This window comes from Narcine bancroftii, chromosome 3 (assembly GCF_036971445.1).
Source record: "Narcine bancroftii isolate sNarBan1 chromosome 3, sNarBan1.hap1, whole genome shotgun sequence".
Taxonomy (NCBI): domain Eukaryota; kingdom Metazoa; phylum Chordata; class Chondrichthyes; order Torpediniformes; family Narcinidae; genus Narcine; species Narcine bancroftii.
Window position 1 is genome coordinate 269,697,212 of NC_091471.1, and position 21,597 is coordinate 269,718,808.

The 21,597-nt window shown below is 41.4% G+C and overlaps 1 protein-coding gene, 1 long non-coding RNA gene and 2 other non-coding genes across 9 annotated transcripts in view; 2 read left to right on the forward strand and 2 right to left on the reverse strand.

Moving 5' to 3' along the window:
• Nucleotides 1–19,122, forward strand: part of LOC138758746 (PWWP domain-containing DNA repair factor 3A-like) — a 53,508-nt gene extending 34,386 nt beyond the window's left edge. For all 6 annotated transcript variants that reach the window (XM_069928090.1, XM_069928088.1, XM_069928093.1 and 3 more), the window contains 7 exons: nt 2,901–2,986; nt 4,741–4,801; nt 6,360–6,435; nt 7,520–7,570; nt 8,240–8,685; nt 12,445–12,533; nt 18,980–19,122. In XM_069928090.1, coding sequence (XP_069784191.1) covers nt 2,901–2,986; nt 4,741–4,801; nt 6,360–6,435; nt 7,520–7,570; nt 8,240–8,685; nt 12,445–12,533; nt 18,980–19,064 — 894 coding nt within the window. In that variant the 3' untranslated portion in view covers nt 19,065–19,122. The remainder of the gene's footprint in view (nt 1–2,900; nt 2,987–4,740; nt 4,802–6,359; nt 6,436–7,519; nt 7,571–8,239; nt 8,686–12,444; nt 12,534–18,979) is intronic.
• Nucleotides 15,850–18,518, reverse strand: LOC138758752 (uncharacterized). The gene is made up of 2 exons (XR_011354416.1): nt 18,043–18,518; nt 15,850–16,094 (listed from the first exon to the last, which is right to left on the reverse strand). It is a non-coding gene; the product is annotated as an uncharacterized lncRNA (long non-coding RNA).
• Nucleotides 19,123–21,081: 1,959 nt separating the features above from the next.
• Nucleotides 21,082–21,154, reverse strand: trnaf-gaa (transfer RNA phenylalanine (anticodon GAA)). Its single transcript has one exon. It is a non-coding gene; the product is annotated as a tRNA-Phe (tRNA).
• A 230-nt stretch (nt 21,155–21,384) lies between these two features.
• trnan-guu (transfer RNA asparagine (anticodon GUU)) lies at nt 21,385–21,458 on the forward strand. Its single transcript has one exon. It is a non-coding gene; the product is annotated as a tRNA-Asn (tRNA).
• Nucleotides 21,459–21,597: the final 139 nt, after the last annotated feature.

The following is a 21,597-nucleotide window of genomic DNA, read 5'->3' on the forward strand; positions in this document are numbered from 1 at the left end:
CCTGTATTCTACACTTTGATTTATAAAGGCCAGCATTACCAAAAGCCGCCTTCACCACCCTATCCACATGTGATTCTACCTTCAGGGAATGATGCACCATTATTCCTAGATCTTTGCTCCACTACATTCCCAAATCCCCTCCCATTTACTACGTGTGTCCTGTTTTGATTATTCCCACCAAAATGAAGCACTTCACACTTCTCAGCATTAAACTCCATCTGCCATCTGTCAGCCCACTCTTCTAAGCCGTCCAAATCCCTCTGCAATCTTTGAAAACCTTAATTAGCCACAGTTCCACCTATTTTTGTATCATCTGCATATTTACTAATCCAATTTACCACCCCATCATCAAGATCATTAATGTATATGACAAAAAACAAAGGATCCAATACAGATCCGTGAGGCACATCGCTTGTCACCAGCCTCCAGGTTAACAAACAGTTATCCACTACAACTCTCTGGTATCTCCCTTCCAGCCACTGTTGAATCCATTTGACTATCTCAAAATTGATACCTAATAAACTAACCTTCCATATGGAAATTTATCGAAGGCCTTACTGGTCCATATAGGCAACATCCACTGCTCTACCCTCATCGACATTCCTAATCACCTCTTCAAAAGATTCAACGATATTAGTCCATCATGACCTTCTACACACAAATCTGTGTTGTGTTCCTGATCAGACTCTCCAGATACTTGTATATACTGTTTCCAAGAACACGTACCACTAACTTACCTACCAAAGACGTCACTTACAGGCCAATAATTGCTAGGCTTGCTCCTCACACCCTTTTAAAACAAAGGAACTACATGTGCAATACGCCAATCCTCAGGGACTATACCTGTCTCTAATGACACCCAATATTCTGAGAGGGATTGATAAAGATTATCCAGTTGTGAACTACAGCAGCCATTCTCCTTTTTTTTTGGCTTTGGTCCCCTTGGGAGTATGCTCAAAATTTATGGGCCCCCTCCCTGTGAAGTAGTCAAGTTTTCATTTCTTCTGTACTTCTACCGACATCATAAATCAAAAATTTATGTGAAAACTAGTCTATACTGGAATGTGCTGTGGTCTGCTGGTGGGGGGAGGTGCATGGAGTGGGGTGGCATTGAGAATAGTTGTAGTCTCAGGAAGGGGGCTTTATGCTTGAGTAATTATTTTGACTGTGTTGTGACTCTTTGGAATTCAGAGGGTGAAATTGGGTGGTAAAGAAAAGAAGGTATAAAGGTATTGGAAGGCAAAGTAGATAAAGGTTTGCCTGATATTATTGAATGGAAGATCAGGCTCAAAGCCAAAAGATTCAGTTCTACTTTTTGTTTTGAAATTTGAAAATAAATACAAAAATTAGAATTACACCCGGTGGAAATCTGCATGGTATTGGGGAAGAAGGTGCAAAGTCCACACAGGCAGTGCTAGTAATCAGAACTGAACCCAAGTCATTAAAGCTCATGAGACAGCAGCTCTATCTGCTGTCTATATGCTGCCCTTTTATAATTTTCATAACAGATCTATTGAGATTCTTTCAGGGTTTGTGGAGTGATAATAAATGAGTTCCAGATCAGACTTAACCTAAAGTCAGCTAATTGGAACCATAGAATGCTACAGTACAGAAAACAGGCCATTTGGCCCTTCTAGTCTGTGCTGACCATTGTTCAGCTAGTCCCAATAACTTGCTTCCATTCCATAACCCTCCGGACCTCTCCCATGTATCTATCCAATTTATTCTTAAATCTTAAGATCGAGTCTGCACCCAGCACATCAGGTGACGACTCATTCCACCCTCCCACCACTCTGAAAAGTTCCCCCTAAACCTTTCCTCTTTCACCCTAAAGCTATAACCTCTCGAATTTATCTCTCATAATCTCAGTGGAAAGAGCCTATTCACATTTACTACCTCATAATTTTATAAACCTCTATCAAATCTCCCCAAGGAATAAAGTCCTTACCTGTTTAATCTTTCCCTTTAACTCAACTCCTGAAGATCCGGCAACATCTTAGTAAATCTCTGCACTCTTTCAATCTTATTGATATCCTTCCTGTAGCTAGGCGTCCAGGCACACAATATTCCAAACTTCACCTTACCAACGTCTTAAATAACGTCAACATAACATCCCAATTCCTATATTCAATACTTTTGATTTATAAAGGCTAACATGCCAAAAGCTTTCTTTATAATCCTGTCTATCTGTGATGCCACCTTCAGGGAACAATGTACCTGTATCCTCAGTGCCCTATCATTTACAGTGTACGTCCTTCCTTGATTTGTTCTCCAAAAATGCAATACATCACACTTGCCTGCATTCAACTCCATCATCCATTTACTGACCCAATCTTGCAGTTGATCCAGATATCTCTGCAAGCTTTGAAAATCTTCCTCACTGTCCACTACTCCTCCTATCTTTGTGTCATCAGCAAATTTGCTGATTCAATTTACCAGGTTACCATCCAGATCATTGATATAGACCACAACAATGGTCCCAACGCAGATCCCTGAGGTGCACCACTCGTCACAGGCCTCCAGTCTGAGAAGTGACCATCCACTACCACTGTTTTCTCCCATTCAGCCAATTTTGAATCCGGTTTACAACCACTCTATGGATACCTGGTGTCTTGACCTTGTCGAGGGCCTTTCTTAAGTCCATGTAGACAACATCCACAGCCTTTCCTTCAACTAGGTAACTTCCTTGAAAAGCTCTACAAGATGTGTAAAACATGACCCACCATACACAAAGCCACGCTGACTCTCCAAATAATGGCATCAAAAATGTCACAGGTTTTTGTAGCCTCTCTTGATGACACTTATGTGCCAAGAAAGAGATGAACCCGAGACGTGTCCTTTAACATGGCCAGTAAAGTTTGGATTTGTCTATTTGATGTATGCAACTTTGCTTTCAACAGGTAAGAAGTGTTAAGCCCAGGATCAAAAAGGCCAGTATTTTGTTCATAGATGAAAATATTATCAATTCAGAAAGGAATAAAAAAGGGTAAGTGAATATCAACATTTGTCATTCAAGAACCATTGTTACATTTGGAACGGTATTATTTTAAAATAGTCTTGAAGTATTTTTGAGTGGCACTGTAGTGTTGTGGTCAACGCAACGCAATGACAGTGCCAGTGGTCCCGGTTCAAGTCCATTGCTGTGTGTAAGGAGTTTGTATGTTCTTCACTTGTCTGCTGGGTTTCCCCAGGCACTCCAGTTTCTCTCATCCTTCAAAATGTAACGGGCTTGTTAGGCCCAATTGAGTACTTGGGTGGCTCAGGCTCATGGGACAGATGGGCCTGTTACCGCACTGTATGTCTAAGTTGATTTTTTTTTTAATTGCATGACTTTGCTATTGTACTTGGTATCTAGTCCTCTTTCTCTGTTCCATTTTCTCAAACTTCAAGTATTTAGATTTGGGGTTATTACATTGGCAAAGGACAATGTACATAAGATTATTATAAACAAGATTGCAATAATCAGCTCCTCGAACTTGTTCTTCCATTTAATAATCTAATCTCGACCTTGCACACCACATTCCTGCACTCTCCCAGTACTCTTGATCTCCTTGTAGTTTAGTGGTCAATCTTTAACATGAATGATTCATGACTTTGCTTCCAAAGGTCTCTCAGCTAGAGAATTCCAAAGATTCATGACCCTCAGGAAAATTTGCTTCTCGTACCTATGATGGGCTGCTCTTGTCTTGAAATTATCCCTCCTAGTTCCAGATAATCTACCTGGGGAAGCATTTGCTCAACATCTAACATGTCAGCCCCCTCTGAACATTGCGTTTCAATAGTTCCCTTACAATAGGCATGTAGTGCGCGCCGAAAGAACCAAAGACTTGTTGATCCAAACCAAGGCTTTTATTAACTAAAAGACTGGAGCATATCACAAGTAGGTCAACCAATCCAGAATGACCTGGTCCGATGAGGAGCAATCCTTTAAGACCTGCCAGTAGGTGTGGCAACACTCTCAGCCAATCACAGTCATCCTATGCTACCATCTGTACATATACACATTGGTGATAGATTCTGTACTATCACAAGGCACAACCTTTCTTGCATGTTAACCCTTTTATCTGAGGAATTAATGACCTTTTTGCTACATAAAGTATACTGTTTAACCATCTGAATTTCTCCATTATGTTTTTACTAGTAGCAGTTATAGCTTGTTGAAGTTGAATCTGAATTATAAAGAAGCTGTCAGTGCTTGGCTTTTGTTTGTAAACTGTAGAAATAGAGCAGCATCTATCATAATCTGATAGAGAGCAATATTGTTGTATAATATGTCTAAAGATAGGAAAGATGGTGCACTGATAACAAGTATTATTGGTATACAAAAGAAAAGGATGAAAGGAAATATTCAAAATTATCAGCATGAGAGATGTGGGTAGGGAAGGCACAACACTTCAGATCAAATAAAATAAATGCATTGTATGAAAGAGGGCTATTTAGAATTCTGTTACGTTGAAATATCTGTTATTCTCTGTTTAATGTAATGCTGGCATGTTTTTGTCAATATTAGCTTCCTCTGATGGCATTCTGCATTGAACTAAAACGTACCACTGAACTCTGACCTAATTGACAGGTATCAATAGTCTCGTATTTAGAGGTCCCATTATCTAAAATGGTTGTGTCTTGGTCCAAGATTGCTTTGTTAAAAAGTCATGCTTGATGGTTGAAGTCTTTCAGCAGGTTTTTTGTTTTTAAAATGCAATGAATGATGCCAGGTTTTTTTTTTCTTGAATACTACAGCTTTTGTGTGTCCATAAGAACTCTAAAACCATTTGATTGTGAGGATCGGCATCAATTTACAGTAAGTGCTTCCAGAACTTGTTTTCATTTTGTTTGAGTTAAAACTGTCAGTTAAATCTACAGGGGCAGCACGGTTGGCAGAACAGCGCAAATGCCTTTACAGTGCCAGCAATTGGGACTGGTGTTCGAATCCCATGATTTCTGTAAGGAGTTTGTATGTTCTCCCTGTATCTGCATGGGTTTCCCCAAGGGCTCCAGTTTCCTCCCACAGTTCGAAATGTACCAGGGTTGCAAGTTAATTGGGTGGCAGGGACTTGTGGGACGAAATAGCCTGTTACTGTGTTGTACGTATAAATTTTGAAAAACTAAAAAGGACTTTGACCCTCAGAATTTGACCAAAATTAAGAGCAAAATATGGGATTTACAATGTAACATGAGCTCAATTCATCAGTTTCCAGAAATGCTTGTGTTTGGGAATGCTCACAACCCTTGCATTTAACAGAAATATTTGGACTTGATTATTAACTGCCATTGCACTATTAAGAAAACCGCCTCCGCTATGATTTCCTTCCAAAGTCTCATGGAGGTGAATTAAGTACCTTTCAAGTATAACCTTGTGCTTGAGTGGTGTATTCTCCGATAATTTGTGTATCAATTAATATTTGGTTCCATGTCCTAATGTGAGGAGGGTCTGGTGGGAAGTAGTCAGGATTTGATTTTTTTTAAACTCTTATTCAGTTGAACAACCATGCTAAAAATTGCAAATCTCGTCATAGAGTCGATCAGAAATAGGTTCAAGTGGGAACCTTTTAACTGTTAAAATTATAATGTTTGCTGCTTTTCAGGGGTGCAGAGGTAATTTCTTTGGTGCCAGAGCTCACCAAAAACTGAAAAGAAGGTGCTGGAGCCGCCACATGAGCTACTGGACCGAAGTTCCAGCACCACTGCACCCTGTTGGTTTTAGAAAATGGTCATATCTACCTTGTTTACTGCTGTTTACTATCTGTGATTTTAATTTACTTTTACCTGAACTTTATATCATGTGTATCTCTGTTTTTGATAATAATATTTTCTTAAAAACCAATTTTTAAAAAATTGAAAAAAAGAGAAAATGGCCAGGGATGAAGAAATAATTCAGCTGCTACTGTGGTTGTGATTGGAGGGACAAGGAGTCCTTATGATTCTCAAGTCTCCTTGAGACACAAAAATGTGTTTTGTTGCCTAGATGTGAGATGTTGCAATGTCTATTCAAAATCACGTTTTTTTGGTGTTTTGGAGGTAGATGGGAAGTTGGTTGAATTGGTTTTGAGCAAAACATGGATTGCATTATCATAATTTAATGAACAAAGAATAATCTGTTGCAATATTTAATAGGAAATGTAGTGTGCAGAACCAAAATTAGAGCAAAATATGGGTTTGACAATATAACATGAGCTCAATTCATCAGTTTCCAGAAATGCTTGTGTTTGGGAATGCTCACAACCCTTGCACTTAACAGAAATATTTAGGCTTGATTATTAACTGCCATTGCATTATTAAAAAAACAGCCTCCGCTATGATTTCCTTCCAAAGTCTCATTAGCTTTTAATATTTGACCATTTCTGACAATCTTCTTGCAGGATGCAGCAAGGCATATTTACAAGAATTCAATTGATTGGTGTGTGGCTCTAATTGATGACTATCGAATTAGAAGGGGTAAGTTGAATGGTTTTGGGGAAAAAAAGACTTTGCAAGTTTTATTTTCCTTCAATGAGTTGAGCATATTTCCAGAAAATTGAGCTTTAAAATCTTGTGCTACAATTTTAATAAGTTCAAATTTAAAAGGTAAAATTTGAAATGAGTAGTAATACAATTGACTCCAATTGTACCTTGTTACCACTTATTGGTAGTGCAAAAAAAAGCTGTACACATGGAAACAAACAAACAAATGTAAACAATTGTACAATACAGAGAGGAGAGAAAAAAAAACTGCAACAAGAGTCCTTAGATATATCCTTGAGTCTGTTGTTGAGGAGGGGGAGCAGCTGTTCCTGAACCTGGTGGTACGAGTCTTGTGGTACCGAGACCTCTTTCCTGATGGCAACAGTGAGAACAGACCATGTGTGGGGTGGATCCTTTTGCTGCTCTCCAACAACAGCGTTCCCTGTGTATGTTCTTGATGGTGGGAAAAGGTTTGCCTGTGGTGTCCTGGGTTGTGTCCAATACATTTTTGCAGGGCTTTAAGCTCGGGAGTATTGATATCCCCATTCCAAACTGTGATGCAGCCAGTCAGCACATTTTCCACCCACATTTGTAGAAATTTGCCAAGGTTTCCGATGTTATTACCAAACCTCTGCAAACTCCTGAGGAAGTAGAGGCGCTGATGTGCTTTCTTCACGATACCATTATCTCCAGTTGAGATCCTCCGAGATAGTGATTCCCAATAACTTAAAATTTACTCACCCTCTTCACCTTCAGTAAAACACTTTTTTTGTGGCTTATGGTCATGGCCCTGACCAATGCCAGTTGAACTTTAGTAGCTTTTGCTTTCTGGCATTTTTCATAATGGAGGTATATTTATTGGTATTAATTCAGTCTGAACACGATTACCACTGCAGTGAGGTTAATGAGTAGAAGAATCTTAATTGTGTTCACAACACTCTTGTCCTTGGCAGTCCCCTGCAGAATCATCAAAGAGGAAATCGGTGAAAACATTTGTGATGTAATTTACTCATTTGAAGCAACTTGGTTAATATTTAAATCTCACTTATTTAAATATTGTATTGAAATGTCTTGGCAGGGTGTGGGTCCTTCACTGGTTCCTTTGTTGAGTATTGTGCAGCTGAGCTCAGTGAGTATTTTTAATTTGTTTTATTTTGGTTTAATCCTTCGATTTAAGTGTTTTGGAGTTTCATCATATTCTACAGTGAGAATAGAAGATCACTTCATATTAATTAGTTTTTAATTAATATAATTAATGGAAGAACATTTGTACTTGTATATTTTTTGCCTCGACTTTGTAGTATGATACATTTTATTTGGCTTGGAATTAAGATCACCACCTCTGATGTAAACAAGACCAGAACGAACCAAGTTTAATCTAGATAGCAGGGTTCCTGTGGTTTTAGCAGAAGACTACTGGATCCAAAAACTTCGTCTGAAAAAATTCACTGTCTGTTATCTGACATAGTTCTTTGGCAGTGCAATTACTTCCAAGGCCGAATCCAATTACAAATTATTGTTTTGCATGTGGGAAATGTATCTTATGGAGAGCCTTTGTTCTGAATGAAAAGAAGACAAAACTGGAAGATCATTATAATTACCAAATATTACTATTTGCCAATCGATACATGTAAAATTGCACGATTAAATAATGCCCTTGCCCCATCAACTTTCTGAATTTGAAAGTGAATAAAGAATATTTTGCTTTTCAGGAACAATTAAATTAAAATAATGTCATTGATTATAGCAATATCTTTGAATATAATTATCCAAGCTCAATTCTTTTGGTATTTCACAGGTATCCCCATGCGAAAATCATTTGGACAAGATCCTTTGTTAATGATGTTCCCATACAGTTCAATTGCAAGTCGGGTAGAAGATCATTCTGATTCAGAGTTTGACACCTCGTCAATCAAACACCAGCCTTGTAAGAAACTTCTCCCTGATAGAAAAAAAGCTGCCAGAGATCGAGCAAATGAAAAACTTGTGCAATTCATTGTCAAGGCCAGGGGCGTGGAGAAGCATCTTCAAGCTGTAATTAAGGGACAAAAGCATTCCAGGTGGCTTGAGGAGTTCAAAACCTGCACCCGCAACTCAAATGTAATTGACACCTACCTTGAAGATGACTGGCAGGTGGACAAAGTGATCACCTACTTAAAAAGTGTCTATGAAATGAGCGCGAGGAAAAAGCGATTGGTAGACTACGAGAGGTGTAGGTTTATCTTGGATGTCCTCTTGCCAGAAGTGAGTTCTAATTGGAAAAATATGAATCATTTGTTTAAGTATTATTGATGAATTCCATTGTCTGGATTGAAATAAGATTGAAGTATAGAAGTATTGAAGTATAGAAAAGGGAAAATGATTTGCAGGTTCTGCTTTATTAACCAGAGCTTAAAAATTAGCTTCAAGTTAATTATGGCATAAGCTTGTATTTTCTCAAATTAAAAAGGTTGGGCATCTAACCAGTAAAGCAAAAATTTTACAAGGTTGATATCGAAAAATTATTTCTGATGGAGGGATGGGATTTGTAGCAAGATGTACACTTTGAAATTGCTTTGCAGGAAGAACTTTTTCACAAAGTAATGGAGGATCTGAAATTCTCTCCCTAAACGTTGTGTGCTGAAATTGAACTTTTCAATTCAGAAATTGATTAGAAGTGGAGCAAAAATAAATAGAAATAAACAGATTGTTTGTGATTGCAATGACAGAGTAGAAGCTGTTGCTATTGATTGGGATGGGGCAATGAAATCTAGTTTTGTTCTCTAATCACTTCTTAAACTTTTTTTAAATCTACATTTTCTCAGAAAGATTTTATTGTGCTGCTCTGGCTAAAGTGTACCAGTAAAGGCTGGATGTAATCATTACAGATGGGGGGAATTTTGGTGTGTAGATGAATGCAGTCAAACAGCATGGAAATGGGTAATTCAGCCCACAGTTTAATACCAACCAGGAGCACATATGGACTACCTATCTATTAATCCATTTCCCAGCACTAGGCCAGCCAGTGATTCACATGCTCAAACATGCACTGAAACCCTTCCATCACATTCTCAGGCTGTGAATTTCATGTACTTTCCCCTCTGGGAGAAAAAGTGAGTTGATATAATCTGAGCTGAGAGAAATACTAAAGCATTTATTTTAATTTTTAAAAAAATCTTAATTAACAAAGCTCAATGAGTGACGAAAAGCATTTCAGTCAGTTGACGTGAACTTTTATCGTTCAGATGGAGTGCCTTTGGAACACCTTCAAATGAATAGTGAAAGCAGAGGCCTTTGAATGTTTTGAAGATGTAGAAAGATACTTGCAGGGGTGAAAGGTCACTGCAGATAGACAGGAATGTCAAGTTGAAATTATTAAATGGTTGAGTAAGCTTGAGGGGCCAAGTGTGTTACTGCTTGGTTGTATATTCATGGCTTAATTTATAGATTGCATTTAATTTTATGATATTTGAATATTGAGAAGGGAGAATTGCTTTAAAAACTGTTTGCTCCATTTCCATCTGGGAAATATACAAAGACCACCCCCAAATTGGAGGAATAGCTTCTACTCTTTCATTAGGGTACCTTCCAACTGGATGGCATTAATAACAACTTCTGTGGTTTCCATTTAAACCCACCACCACCATATTCCTGTTGCCCTCACCCCCCCACCCCCTCACTCTCAACAACGAGACATGTATTCCCAACCTCCCCTCTCAGCCTTCTGCAGGGGCTCCTCCCTCCATGACTTCCTTGTCCACTCTTCCCTCCCCACCAATCATCCCCTTGGCACCCACCCCTGTGACTGCAGGATATGCTTCACTTACACCCACACGTCCTCCCTCACCACTGTTCAGGGCCCCAAATGGTCCATCCAAGTGAAGCACATTTCACTTGTGAATCTGTAAAGGTCATCTGAAGGTATCCTCAATGTCGGAGAAATTGGACACAGAGTGGTAGATTGCTGAGCACTTCGGCTCTGCTGTAATAATGTGGATCTCCAAGTGGCCACCCATTTCAATTCCTCATTCCCTTCTCTTGCTGAAATGTCTGTCCCTGGTCTCATGCACTGCTAGACTAAGACCACCTACAAATTGGAGGAGCAACACCTCTTCTGTCTGGGCACCCTCCAACCAGATGACATCAACATCGAGTTCTCTATTTTCTGATTAAACCACTCCCTCGCACCCCTTCTTCATCTCCCTGTTGCCCTTCCCCCAGCTCTGTTTCTCTTTACCCTCTGTCTCCATTCACAAAGCCAAAATCAATTCTCATCTTTCCTCTTAACATCCAATTAACACCTTTCATTGGTCTGGACTCCTCCATTGGCCAGTCTTCAGTCTCTTTATTCTTGTCTTCCTGTTCTTTGCTTATTCCTCGAGGAAGGGCTCAGGCCTCAAACGTCAATAATATATCTTTACCTCCTATGGACACTATGAGACTGGCATTTCTGTGTGTTTAAACTGCAATCAGACCATCTGCAGATTTTTGTTTCACCCTAAAATCCATTCGTATATTATTCTGGTAGTGGATCTTGAGAGGAAAGTGTTGATAGGAAATCAGCTTGAACCAGGAAGCAAAAATAAAATTATTTTACAAACTGCAGGCAGTTCAGCTCTGCAGCATCCTTGGGGAACAGAATTGCCAATTACATGAGAGTTGCAAAGGTTGGGGGGGGAGGGGTGGTTTAAATTACTGAACTTCTCACACTAATGTTTTGTCCATAAACCTTGAAATAACTAAGCTGTCACTTCTTTACTCTTTCCAAAAAAAAAACAATGGTTTGCATTGCATTTCCATATTTTAAAGCTAACTAGTAATAATGCAAAATACAAAGACAAAATTGGATTCAACAAGCAAATAAAATACAATTAGCATCTCATGGGCTTTGTATTGTGTTTAGCACAATGATGTATGTTATAGGGCACACAAAATCAGTGAACCGGAGCGGACTCGAAAGGCCAACATGGCCTGTTTCCGCTCCGTAAATGGTTATATGGCACAATGTTATATGGTGAGCTCTCCACTGGCCACCGAGACAGGGGTGCACCAAAGAAGAGGTACAAGGACTGCCTAAAGAAATCTCTTGGTGCCTGCCCCATTGACCCCCGCCAGTGGGCTGATCTCGCCTCCAACCGTGCATCTTGGCGCCTCACAGTTCGGCGGGCAGCAACCTCCTTGGAAGAAGACTGCAGAGCCCACCTCACTGACAAAAGACAAAGGAGGAAAAACCCCAACCCCAACCCACCAATTTTCCCCTGCAACCGTGTCTGCCTGTCCCGCATCGGACTTGTCAGCCACCAACGAGCCTGCAGCTGACGTGGACATTACCCCTCGATAAATCTTCGTCCGCGAAGCCAAGCCAAAGAAAGAAAGAAAGAAAAGCACAATGACAATAAAGTTGAATGTAATTTTGTCTTTGCATTTTGCATTATTACTAGTTAGCGTTAAAATATTTAAAAATGTGTACTCATCATCACAAAGTGTACCACAACTTCAAAGAGGATGTTGCTGTTAAATGACGGACAGCTATCACCTGTCCATTGTATATAAACATAAATAAAGTTAAATGTATTTCCACACTTGTTTTGCATAATACTTGAAATATAATTCACTGTTTGGTCTTGTTTTCATAAAATCAAAGTGATCTTGCGCAGACTATGCTTGGAATTCTGCACATTGCCTAGCCTAGGCTTCCACACTTGATTCTAAATGTCAAAGGAGCAGTGAGATTCCAATATTTTTTTTTACTGTCTATCACTGTCCATGAGGACATAAGAACATTAATGATTGGGGTTTCAGGGCGTCAATTGCATGTCACAATTACTGATGACCTATTTTTATTCCTGAGTGCATTGACTTAAGTTGGATTAGGAGCCAAAATGCACTATGACCTTGTATTGCTGGGTTACTATTTCCAGTAATCTGGATTTTTGACTCAATTTCTGCAGTGTCTGTGTTGTTCTAACCACACCCCGTTCTTACATCATAGAACTAAAGAACCTTCTGATTCTTTTGTTGTAGGCCATTATCTGTGCAATTGCAGAGGTTGAACAAATGAGCATCAAGAAAGCTGAAGAGAAATATATGAAAGGGCCTCTTCATAGCGAAAGGTAGGAACCATTTGTGTAATTCAGACGAATATTGAATGAACCCAATAAAAACACAGAAAAGCTGGAGGAACTCTGCAGGTCTCGCAGCATCCATTGCAGGTCAAGGAACATAACCTAAGCCTCTGTATGAATCAAAACAGCTAGTGCCTAAATTAAAACGCTGGGGAGAAGGAAAGAAAGGGCAGCGGGAAGAGCACAGACCAATGTTACTGTGCCAGCCAACAAGAATTTGGAGGAGCATTGAGTTGGCACTGATTTAATGCTTCTCTGCAAAGTTTTGAATTTTTTTTTCAACATCTAAAAACATGAAGGAACTCAGCCGGTCTTACAGCTTTCATAGGAGATAAAGATGTATTAATGAGACTTCAGGTCTAAGGTATAAGCAAAAAGCAGGCTGGTGTCTGAATAGAGACTGGGGAGAGAAAGGGGGAAGAATGGGAGGGGGAGGAGTCCAGATCAACAAACAAAAGGGGTTAATTGGATACGAGGAATGATGAGAATTGATTTTTGGCTCTGAAAGGAGACAGTGGGGGAAAAGGAAGAGAGAATTAGAGGAAAGGAAATGGGGATGAAGATTCGGGGGGAGGGGGGTTTAACAAAAACTGGAAAAATCTGTTTATGCCATTCGGTTGGAGGGTGCCCATAGGAATGAGGTGTTGTTTCTCCAATTTGATGCCCAACTTGGAAGACGCTCTGTATAAATCAGTGGGTTGAATCAAACTATCCAACAGGACCAAAATCTCCCTTGAATTGGTTTCTGTTGACTGTAAAGAGCAGGTTAGTGAAGCAAGGGTGCCCTGCAGTGTGCTAGCTCAAAGAAAACCCTTGGCTTGCTTCATATATCCTCCTATTTCGGATTGCTGAGTTGGAGAGACAGCTGGAGTTTGTCAATTAGGCCAGGAGTTTCCTAGTTTTCAGGCCATAGCCAGAGAGTAATGTAACATCTGTGAGAGCAAGGTTATTTGAGGCTTGTGCTACTATTAAACTCATCCTCAGAATTAGACACTCTCTGAGATGATGATAAACAATATATTATTATTGATGGCGTCTGAAATGACAGAAAACGATGAAATAAAGCAGTCAAGTGGCATTTATGGAAAAAAGAAAGCAGGTCACCTTTTTTGGGCAGGACCTTTTCCTCTGAACTGGGTGAAAAGTGGAAGGTTTCCAAAACATTTGGGGGAAATGGTGAGATTACAGACAAGAGACTATATGGAGATTGGTTAAGACTGATCAGATGGCATGGAGCAAGAGTATTAACCATTAGGAAGTCTGTAAGGAGTTTGTACGTTCTCTCCATGTTTGTGTAGTTTTCCTCTGGGTGCTCTGGTGTCCTCCCACCGTTCAAAACGTATCAGGGGTTGTTGGTCAATTGGGTGGCACGGGCTCGGGGGATGTCTGAATTTTTAAAATCTGAGAAATGCAATAAAGTGGAAAAACGGAGAATAATGGGAAGCCGTATAAATCCACATTGAAATTTTCACTGTTCATTCCCAATGTTGTAAAGTACTGAGGTGGAACATGAGATGTTGTCTCTCCAGTCTGTATCATGCCTCACTTTGGCTTTGGCGGATGGAACAGCAGACACAGATCTGAATGGGAGTGGGAATTGAAGTGGCATGCATCAGGATGCTCAGGATCACCTTTGAATTGGGCCCAGATGCTCAACGAAGCAATTACCCAAACTGCATTCACTCTCTCCAAGATAGAGGAGGATACATCATGAACATGCTGCAATGGACTGATGCCCTGCTTCACCTGGAAGGTTGGGTCTCTGGAGGATGGCTTTAGACGGGGCTCACCGAATGCACCAGTCCAAAGGGATTGGATACCGAAGATGTAGCAGGGGGTGAATGTTGGAGGGAAAGGATGTTCTGGAGTATTACATGTACTCTAGTTAGAACTGAAAAACTATGGAGGTGCCTTGACACTAATCGGAGTATTTAATAAGAGGAACTCAGTGGGTCAGGCAGCATCAATGGCCTGGCCTAGTGGGTCAGGCAGCGTCAATGGCCTGGCCTAGTGGGTCAGGCAGCGTCAATGGCCTGGCCTAGTGGGTCAGGCAGCGTCAATGGCCTGGCCTAGTGGGTCAGGCAGCGTCAATGGCCTGGCCTAGTGGGTCAGGCAGCGTCAATGGCCTGGCCTAGTGGGTCAGGCAGCACCAATGGCCTGGCCTAGTGGGTCAGGCAGCACCAATGGCCTGGCCTAGTGGGTCAGGCAGCACCAATGGCCTGGCCTAGTGGGTCAGGCAGCACCAATGGCCTGGCCTAGTGGGTCAGGCAGCACCAATGGCCTGGCCTAGTGGGTCAGGCAGCACCAATGGCCTGGCCTAGTGGGTCAGGCAGCACCAATGGCCTGGCCTAGTGGGTCAGGCAGCACCAATGGCCTGGCCTAGTGGGTCAGGCAGCGTCAATGGCCTGGCCTAGTGGGTCAGGCAGCGTCAATGGCCTGGCCTAGTGGGTCAGGCAGCGTCAATGGCCTGGCCTAGTGGGTCAGGCAGCGTCAATGGCCTGGCCTAGTGGGTCAGGCAGCGTCAATGGCCTGGCCTAGTGGGTCAGGCAGCGTCAATGGCCTGGCCTAGTGGGTCAGGCAGCGTCAATGGCCTGGCCTAGTGGGTCAGGCAGCGTCAATGGCATGGCCTAGTGGGTCAGGCAGCGTCAATGGCCTGGCCTAGTGGGTCAGGCAGCGTCAATGGCCTGGCCTAGTGGGTCAGGCAGCGTCAATGGCCTGGCCTAGTGGGTCAGGCAGCGTCAATGGCCTGGCCTAGTGGGTCAGGCAGCACCAATGGCCTGGCCTAGTGGGTCAGGCAGCACCAATGGCCTGGCCTAGTGGGTCAGGCAGCACCAATGGCCTGGCCTAGTGGGTCAGGCAGCACCAATGGCCTGGCCTAGTGGGTCAGGCAGCACCAATGGCCTGGCCTAGTGGGTCAGGCAGCACCAATGGCCTGGCCTAGTGGGTCAGGCAGCACCAATGGCCTGGCCTAGTGGGTCAGGCAGCACCAATGGCCTGGCCTTGTGGGTCAGGCAGCACCAATGGCCTGGCCTTGTGGGTCAGGCAGCACCAATGGCCTGGCCTTGTGGGTCAGGCAGCACCAATGGCCTGGCCTTGTGGGTCAGGCAGCACCAATGGCCTGGCCTTGTGGGTCAGGCAGCACCAATGGCCTGGCCTTGTGGGTCAGGCAGCACCAATGGCCTGGCCTTGTGGGTCAGGCAGCACCAATAGCCTGGCCTACTGACTCTCGAAGAGAGTCGAGAGGCTTTTTCGCATAACTATTACTTATAGTACTTGTAAAGATTGAAATAACCAAGCATATGAATGGATTTGGGTTAACTTTATTAAGCAGGGTACATTTTCTTGATAAAGGGTTCCAAACCAAAACGTTTACTGACCAATATTACCCATGGATGCTCTCTGACGCACTGAATTCCAGGAATTCTTGCTCCAGATTCCAGGATTTTTCAGCTTTTGCGTTTCTCTTCTGTACCTTTTTTTTATCTTGTATCTTCTTAGCAACCAGTGACCTTGCTCCAGTTTAATGTCTTGTGCAATAGCTTCCAGCATCTGGGTAGGAAAACGGCAGGAAGTTGGTTCACCACAACTGATTCCAGGGGTCATAGTGCAGTCAAAGTAACAGCAGACAGGACATCAGAAGTTTAGAATTTATGTTCACTAAATTACAGGAATCCTGAACCTTCTGACTGTTGCAGCATTGGAAAATCTGAACTGCTGCATCTTTACAAATAACTGCGGAAGTGGAGTATCTTATACACTTGAGTTCATGGATGATTTTTTTCATTTTTATTAGATAAAAAGACTGTAGCAACTTCCCCACTTATACATCTCGACAATGTGTAGAGTGATTCCATAACATGTACACCGACGTCGGGGGGGGAGAAAAAGTCACTGTATATGTGTGAAAAAGAAAAAGTGTATATCATGGCTAATGTGATTTATGGTGTGAAAAATAAAAAATTTTAAAAAAATATATATCAGAGCATACAAAGAAAAAAAAAAAACATGTACACCGACGTCAATAGTAGCTCATTATAGAATACTCTGCTACATTGGTGGCCCCGACAGTCCAAACGATATTTGGACCCCAACATGGAAAATTTTTCTTCGATGCATGCCTTGGCTCTGCAACTGCCAACATTTTGGACTTCACAACCACCTGTATGGTTTGGCCAATCTGAAGGCCAATTCCAGTTGGGTCAGATAAGTACTGATTGCATGCAGTACTACTATGCAGCAAGTGCCCTGGATCAAGAGACAGCATGCCGAGTTCACGATTTTTTTTTGCAGCATCCTCCAGAGGAGGCAAGTATACAGCAGTCATGATGTAAGCAAGGGGCCCATTTACTTCACTTGGATGGCTTGGGAGACGGGACCCTTTTTACACTCATGAATGAAATGCTGACACTAACGGAAGGGCGTAGGCCTTGCCTCACATTCAAATAGGCTTTCTTCGAGCAGTTTCCACATGCTGCTGGCCAAGGAGGATTTCAGTGACACCTGGAGAGTCTCGGCCAGTGCTGGCATTTTATGGCAGGCTAAGCAAGAAAGCTTGGGTCACCAAATCCCACTCACAGCAGCAGGACCATGCAACTCCAGTATTAGACTGGCACCAGAATCAATCAAATTCGTTGTAAGACCGCCAATTGGCCAGGAGACAACGGAATGAAGATGGCATCCATTGGTGTTTCTACCATCAATGATGGGGTGCAGAAATTCACCACTGCCAACCTCCTGTGCATTTCATGGAAAGCAATGGGGTCAGCCGTTGTTAATTGCTGCAGTGGCTGGCCATTGAGACAGGCTTTTTGTATGTCTGGGATAGACATTCCAGCTGGTGTTTTTTTGATGGATACAAGGCCTGAGATCAGCATGCTTCTCCCTTCAGGGTGTGATACACATAACAGAAAACCTAGGCCATTATTGAAAACCATGAACTGCAGTACTATCCAGACATTTGGCATGTGTAGGATCCTGCTTCAGTTTACCGATACTAAGTACACGTGGACGTTCACATTGGCCATGATCACACAGCTGCTACTGGGAGCAGATTTTTCTCAGCACATGATCTAGAGGGATGAAGGCTTGTTCATGCCCACACTTTCCAGTCCTTCACCCTAGATGAGGCCAACCTGCCAGCCCTGCATTGAGACTCTGTTACTCTTTCGGAGAATGAATTCAGCAGGTTGTTGAATTACTCCGCATTTCACCTTGGCGATACCGAAACAACATACAGCAACCAAAAGGCCACTGCTGCATGCCTGAACTTTCAGGCTCCTTCCAGATAAACTATGTCTGGCCAAAGAAGAATTTGGATGACATTTCAAACACAGCTATTATTACACCCTTTGGCCTTGTTGAATTCAGAAGGATGCCTTTTGGACTCAGGAATGCCGCATAGACTTTCCAACATTTACTGGACGATTTTGGTGCCTCATCGGCAAAGCTGGTCTACAGTGTGCCCTGATCGTTCCAGGAGAATTTGTATCAGACTCACGAGGACAGGAGGAGATGCCTGCAGTGGTCCAAAGCAAGCTCCACGAGAAGCTCAGTTCTTTAGCGCCTATGTCAACATCTCAACACAGTCAGGCAAGGTCCTATCTACCCCAGATCTTGCAGGACTGAAAGTACATTTTCAAATAGAAAGGAGCACACCGAACACCATTCCAGCGTCCGTATGAGGGTCCCTTCAGGGTACTAAGACGTAATGGTTTTTTGGACATCAGAGGTAAAGAGGAACCTGTTCATCTGGACAGACCAGTTGTGGTTCAGGGACCTCGACGGAGAGGAAGGGCGCCCAAACAAAAAATATACAGACTTTGGGGGTCTGCAGCAGGATTGCCAGTTCTGGGGGTTGGGGAGGGGGTCATGAGACGACCCATTTACCAGCTACCGAACCGGCTCCCAAAATAGTGGACATGCTGTGGAAAATGCTGGAAATTGACCTGCATCTTATACAGGATTTTATCTGAGCTGATGACATCACTGATGATGTCACATCCTGTCCATGTGACAGAAACAATGTATATCGCCCAGCATGCAAGTCTGGAGGTGTCAATCTTGCACTAGACTCCATTGACTTCCCTGCATATACATCATTTTGACAACGTGAACAGCAATTCCACAACATGTACACGGATGTCTATAGTAGCTCAGTATAGAATGCTTCACTACAATTGTTCTTTACTATGGGAGGAATGATGAGTGTGATATTCAAGCTAAGAAAAAGCACCCACCAAGTGAATTACATTTGTTTTTCTAAACTGCTTGAGTAACTTAAGTGCTGGGAGTTAAACATCTGGTCATAATAAAGAAATGCAGATTTATTCAAGTGAACTTTCTTCTGATGGTGCAAATGCACTCTCTGGAAAATGATTAAAATTGAATTTTCCAGTGTATGAATATAACACAGTGAACTCTTCATTGTTTTGCAGGGAAGTTGAACATTTTAACAAAGAGATTGAAAAAGAAATGAAGCTGAAGCAACAGCATTTGAATGAAGAGGATTCCACAAACTAAAGCTTTCATTCTTGAAATGAACATGGATATAAATATATATAAAATGGAATCAAATCCCTATTTTTTTGTGCAACAGTTTTTTTTTAAATAGCAAGGTGTTTCTTATAAATGGTTGAAACCAAGGATGTACAGCTAATTTGGGAGTTAAAAATCATGTAAATATCCTATCAGATGAGAGTATGTAATCAGAAGCGTAAGTGATTGTTAAGTACTTCAGATATGAGTTTTTGTACAATGAACAATATTCCATAATATTTGGCATTCTAGTGTAGCATAAGTTAAAATCCTATTTTCTATTCTCAAGCATTTGAATCATTTCTGAATATTTGCATTCATTTGATATTAATTTTTCTCACGAGTGAATGATTGTGATTACTGGTAGTTACTGAATGAAAGGGAAGCAATATTAGCAAAGATTTTGCATTTGGAGCAGCTTTTGATTTTTTTTAAATGTCAATATACATTGGCAGTTGAACATGTCTTTGTAAATTTCAAACATTAGTTACATTAAAAAGAACTGAAGTGTGTATTACATTTGAATGACTCTTTGAAAATGCATACTCCATTCTGTTTTGTATGTGATTACTTATTAATGGTAAGATTGACACTGTCCATCAATCTTAAATGGGGAAGAGGCCAATAAATTTGGTAACAAATCAACAGCTGTATTAGAGCTTACAAGTTTCATCAAATAGGCAGAAATGGCGAATCTGAGGCTTGGCAAGTGCTGGCCACTAATTTTCTTTTATTTAAAGATTTTGTTTTTTTCAACAATGGATCAAGAGTTGCAAGGAAAATTAATTTTATACTTTGATTAATTTTTAAACCTCATGAATCATGAAGTTTCCACGGACCTAATGTGAATTAGTTATATTAATTCAACAGTCCACTGAACATCCACTAAGGATGTTGAGCTGTGGATTGTCACTTTTTCAGTTGTTGGGGCTTTGTAAACCTGGATTTCTTTCCAAGCAAAATGGATACTTTGCACTGTATGCTTTGTGATTTTAAAACAGCAGTGGTTATTGGCTATGATAGGTCTTTAGTGGTACCTATGAAAAGCAGCAGTTCTGAAAAGCAAGCATTAATCAGTGTACATATTACAATAACGAATTGTTGTGGCAGACGGTCATTAATTCAGAATTTTTTAAAATTGGCTCATTCAATCCAACCTTATGTGAGTCTTCATAATCCTTTGTTTTGCTGTTATTAACTTTTACACCAATAACTGTCCTCTGAATCCCTTCAAGTGAATTCCTGGGAATTGCACTGGACAACAAATTTTTTTTCAAAAGATTTGTTACCTGAAAAAAAAGGGATTATAATAGGCAACTTCAAACTGAACACAAAGATAATTTCAGATTTGCTCTATCACATAGGAAGTTGGAGAAACATTAAGCGAACTTTTGAATTTAGCACGTTTAATCGCATAATGATGTTGACACATTGCGTTAGTTCAACTGACCTAAAAATGTTTGGCCACTGATTTTCATTTGCACTGACCATCATGTCAGTGTCTGACAATAGTCGGCCAGCACTGATGGATTCAAGTTTCCCTGAAATGGCTTTTCCATGGTCAATGTCCTGGTAAAACCTTTCACCATATTCGTCACTGACTGCACCAAGATCAGCAGGGAAGGAGTCCAAGTGTGAATAACATTGCAATTCATGGTTGTGGTACTGGGTGGCGTGTAGTTTTGGTGGGAGAAAGTGTTTGGCATGAACTAGAAGGGCCTGTTTCTGTGCTGTGATTGTTTTATGGTATGCTTGAAGAAGACTTAAAAATATACAACAGGATAAATATAAAATATATAAAAATTAGTTTGCATTTTTTTTTATAAATGGAGGGTGATCAGATCATTTTAAGGTTATTTTATGGGATCCATAAAATGAACACAAAAGTGTTCAGGAACCAAAATCTTTCAAAATAGTGGGGGGTTGAGTTTTCAATTTCCTGAACCCACTGAAAGGCTGGATGGGTCTTTACAGCAACTGGGAGAATAAAGGGAAAACAATCTGCCGAAACCCGGGATCGAACCAGGGACCTTTAGATCTTCAGTCTAACGCTCTCCCAACTGAGCTATTTCGGCACCACGTTGAAGATGACGGAGTCGACGACTAAAAACGGGCTCGCCCGGGACTTCTTTCAGGTAAGTTCTATAATGTCGTTGGCAGATTCTCTTCTCCTTGTGCCGACTGGCGGTCGGATGACGTCCGCGGAAAGACCCCGTCTCTCTCCGCGTCTCCCCCCCCCCACCCCCTTCCAAACATTGCGGTGGATCCTTGTTCAGGCTCGTTCCGCAAAAATTTGAGCGGTTCTGTCTCTGTGGCGCAATCGGTTAGCGCGTTCGGCTGTTAACCGAAAGGTTGGTGGTTCGAGCCCACCCAGGGACGGATGGAAATTTTTTTTTATCAATTAATCTGTTATTATTATTTAAACCGTTGTTATGAGAACCCTCTTGAAATTCTGAAGCAAACTGAGGTCATTTTATATTGCTTATAAGCTATTTGTATTTGTTTTAACCTGGTCGGA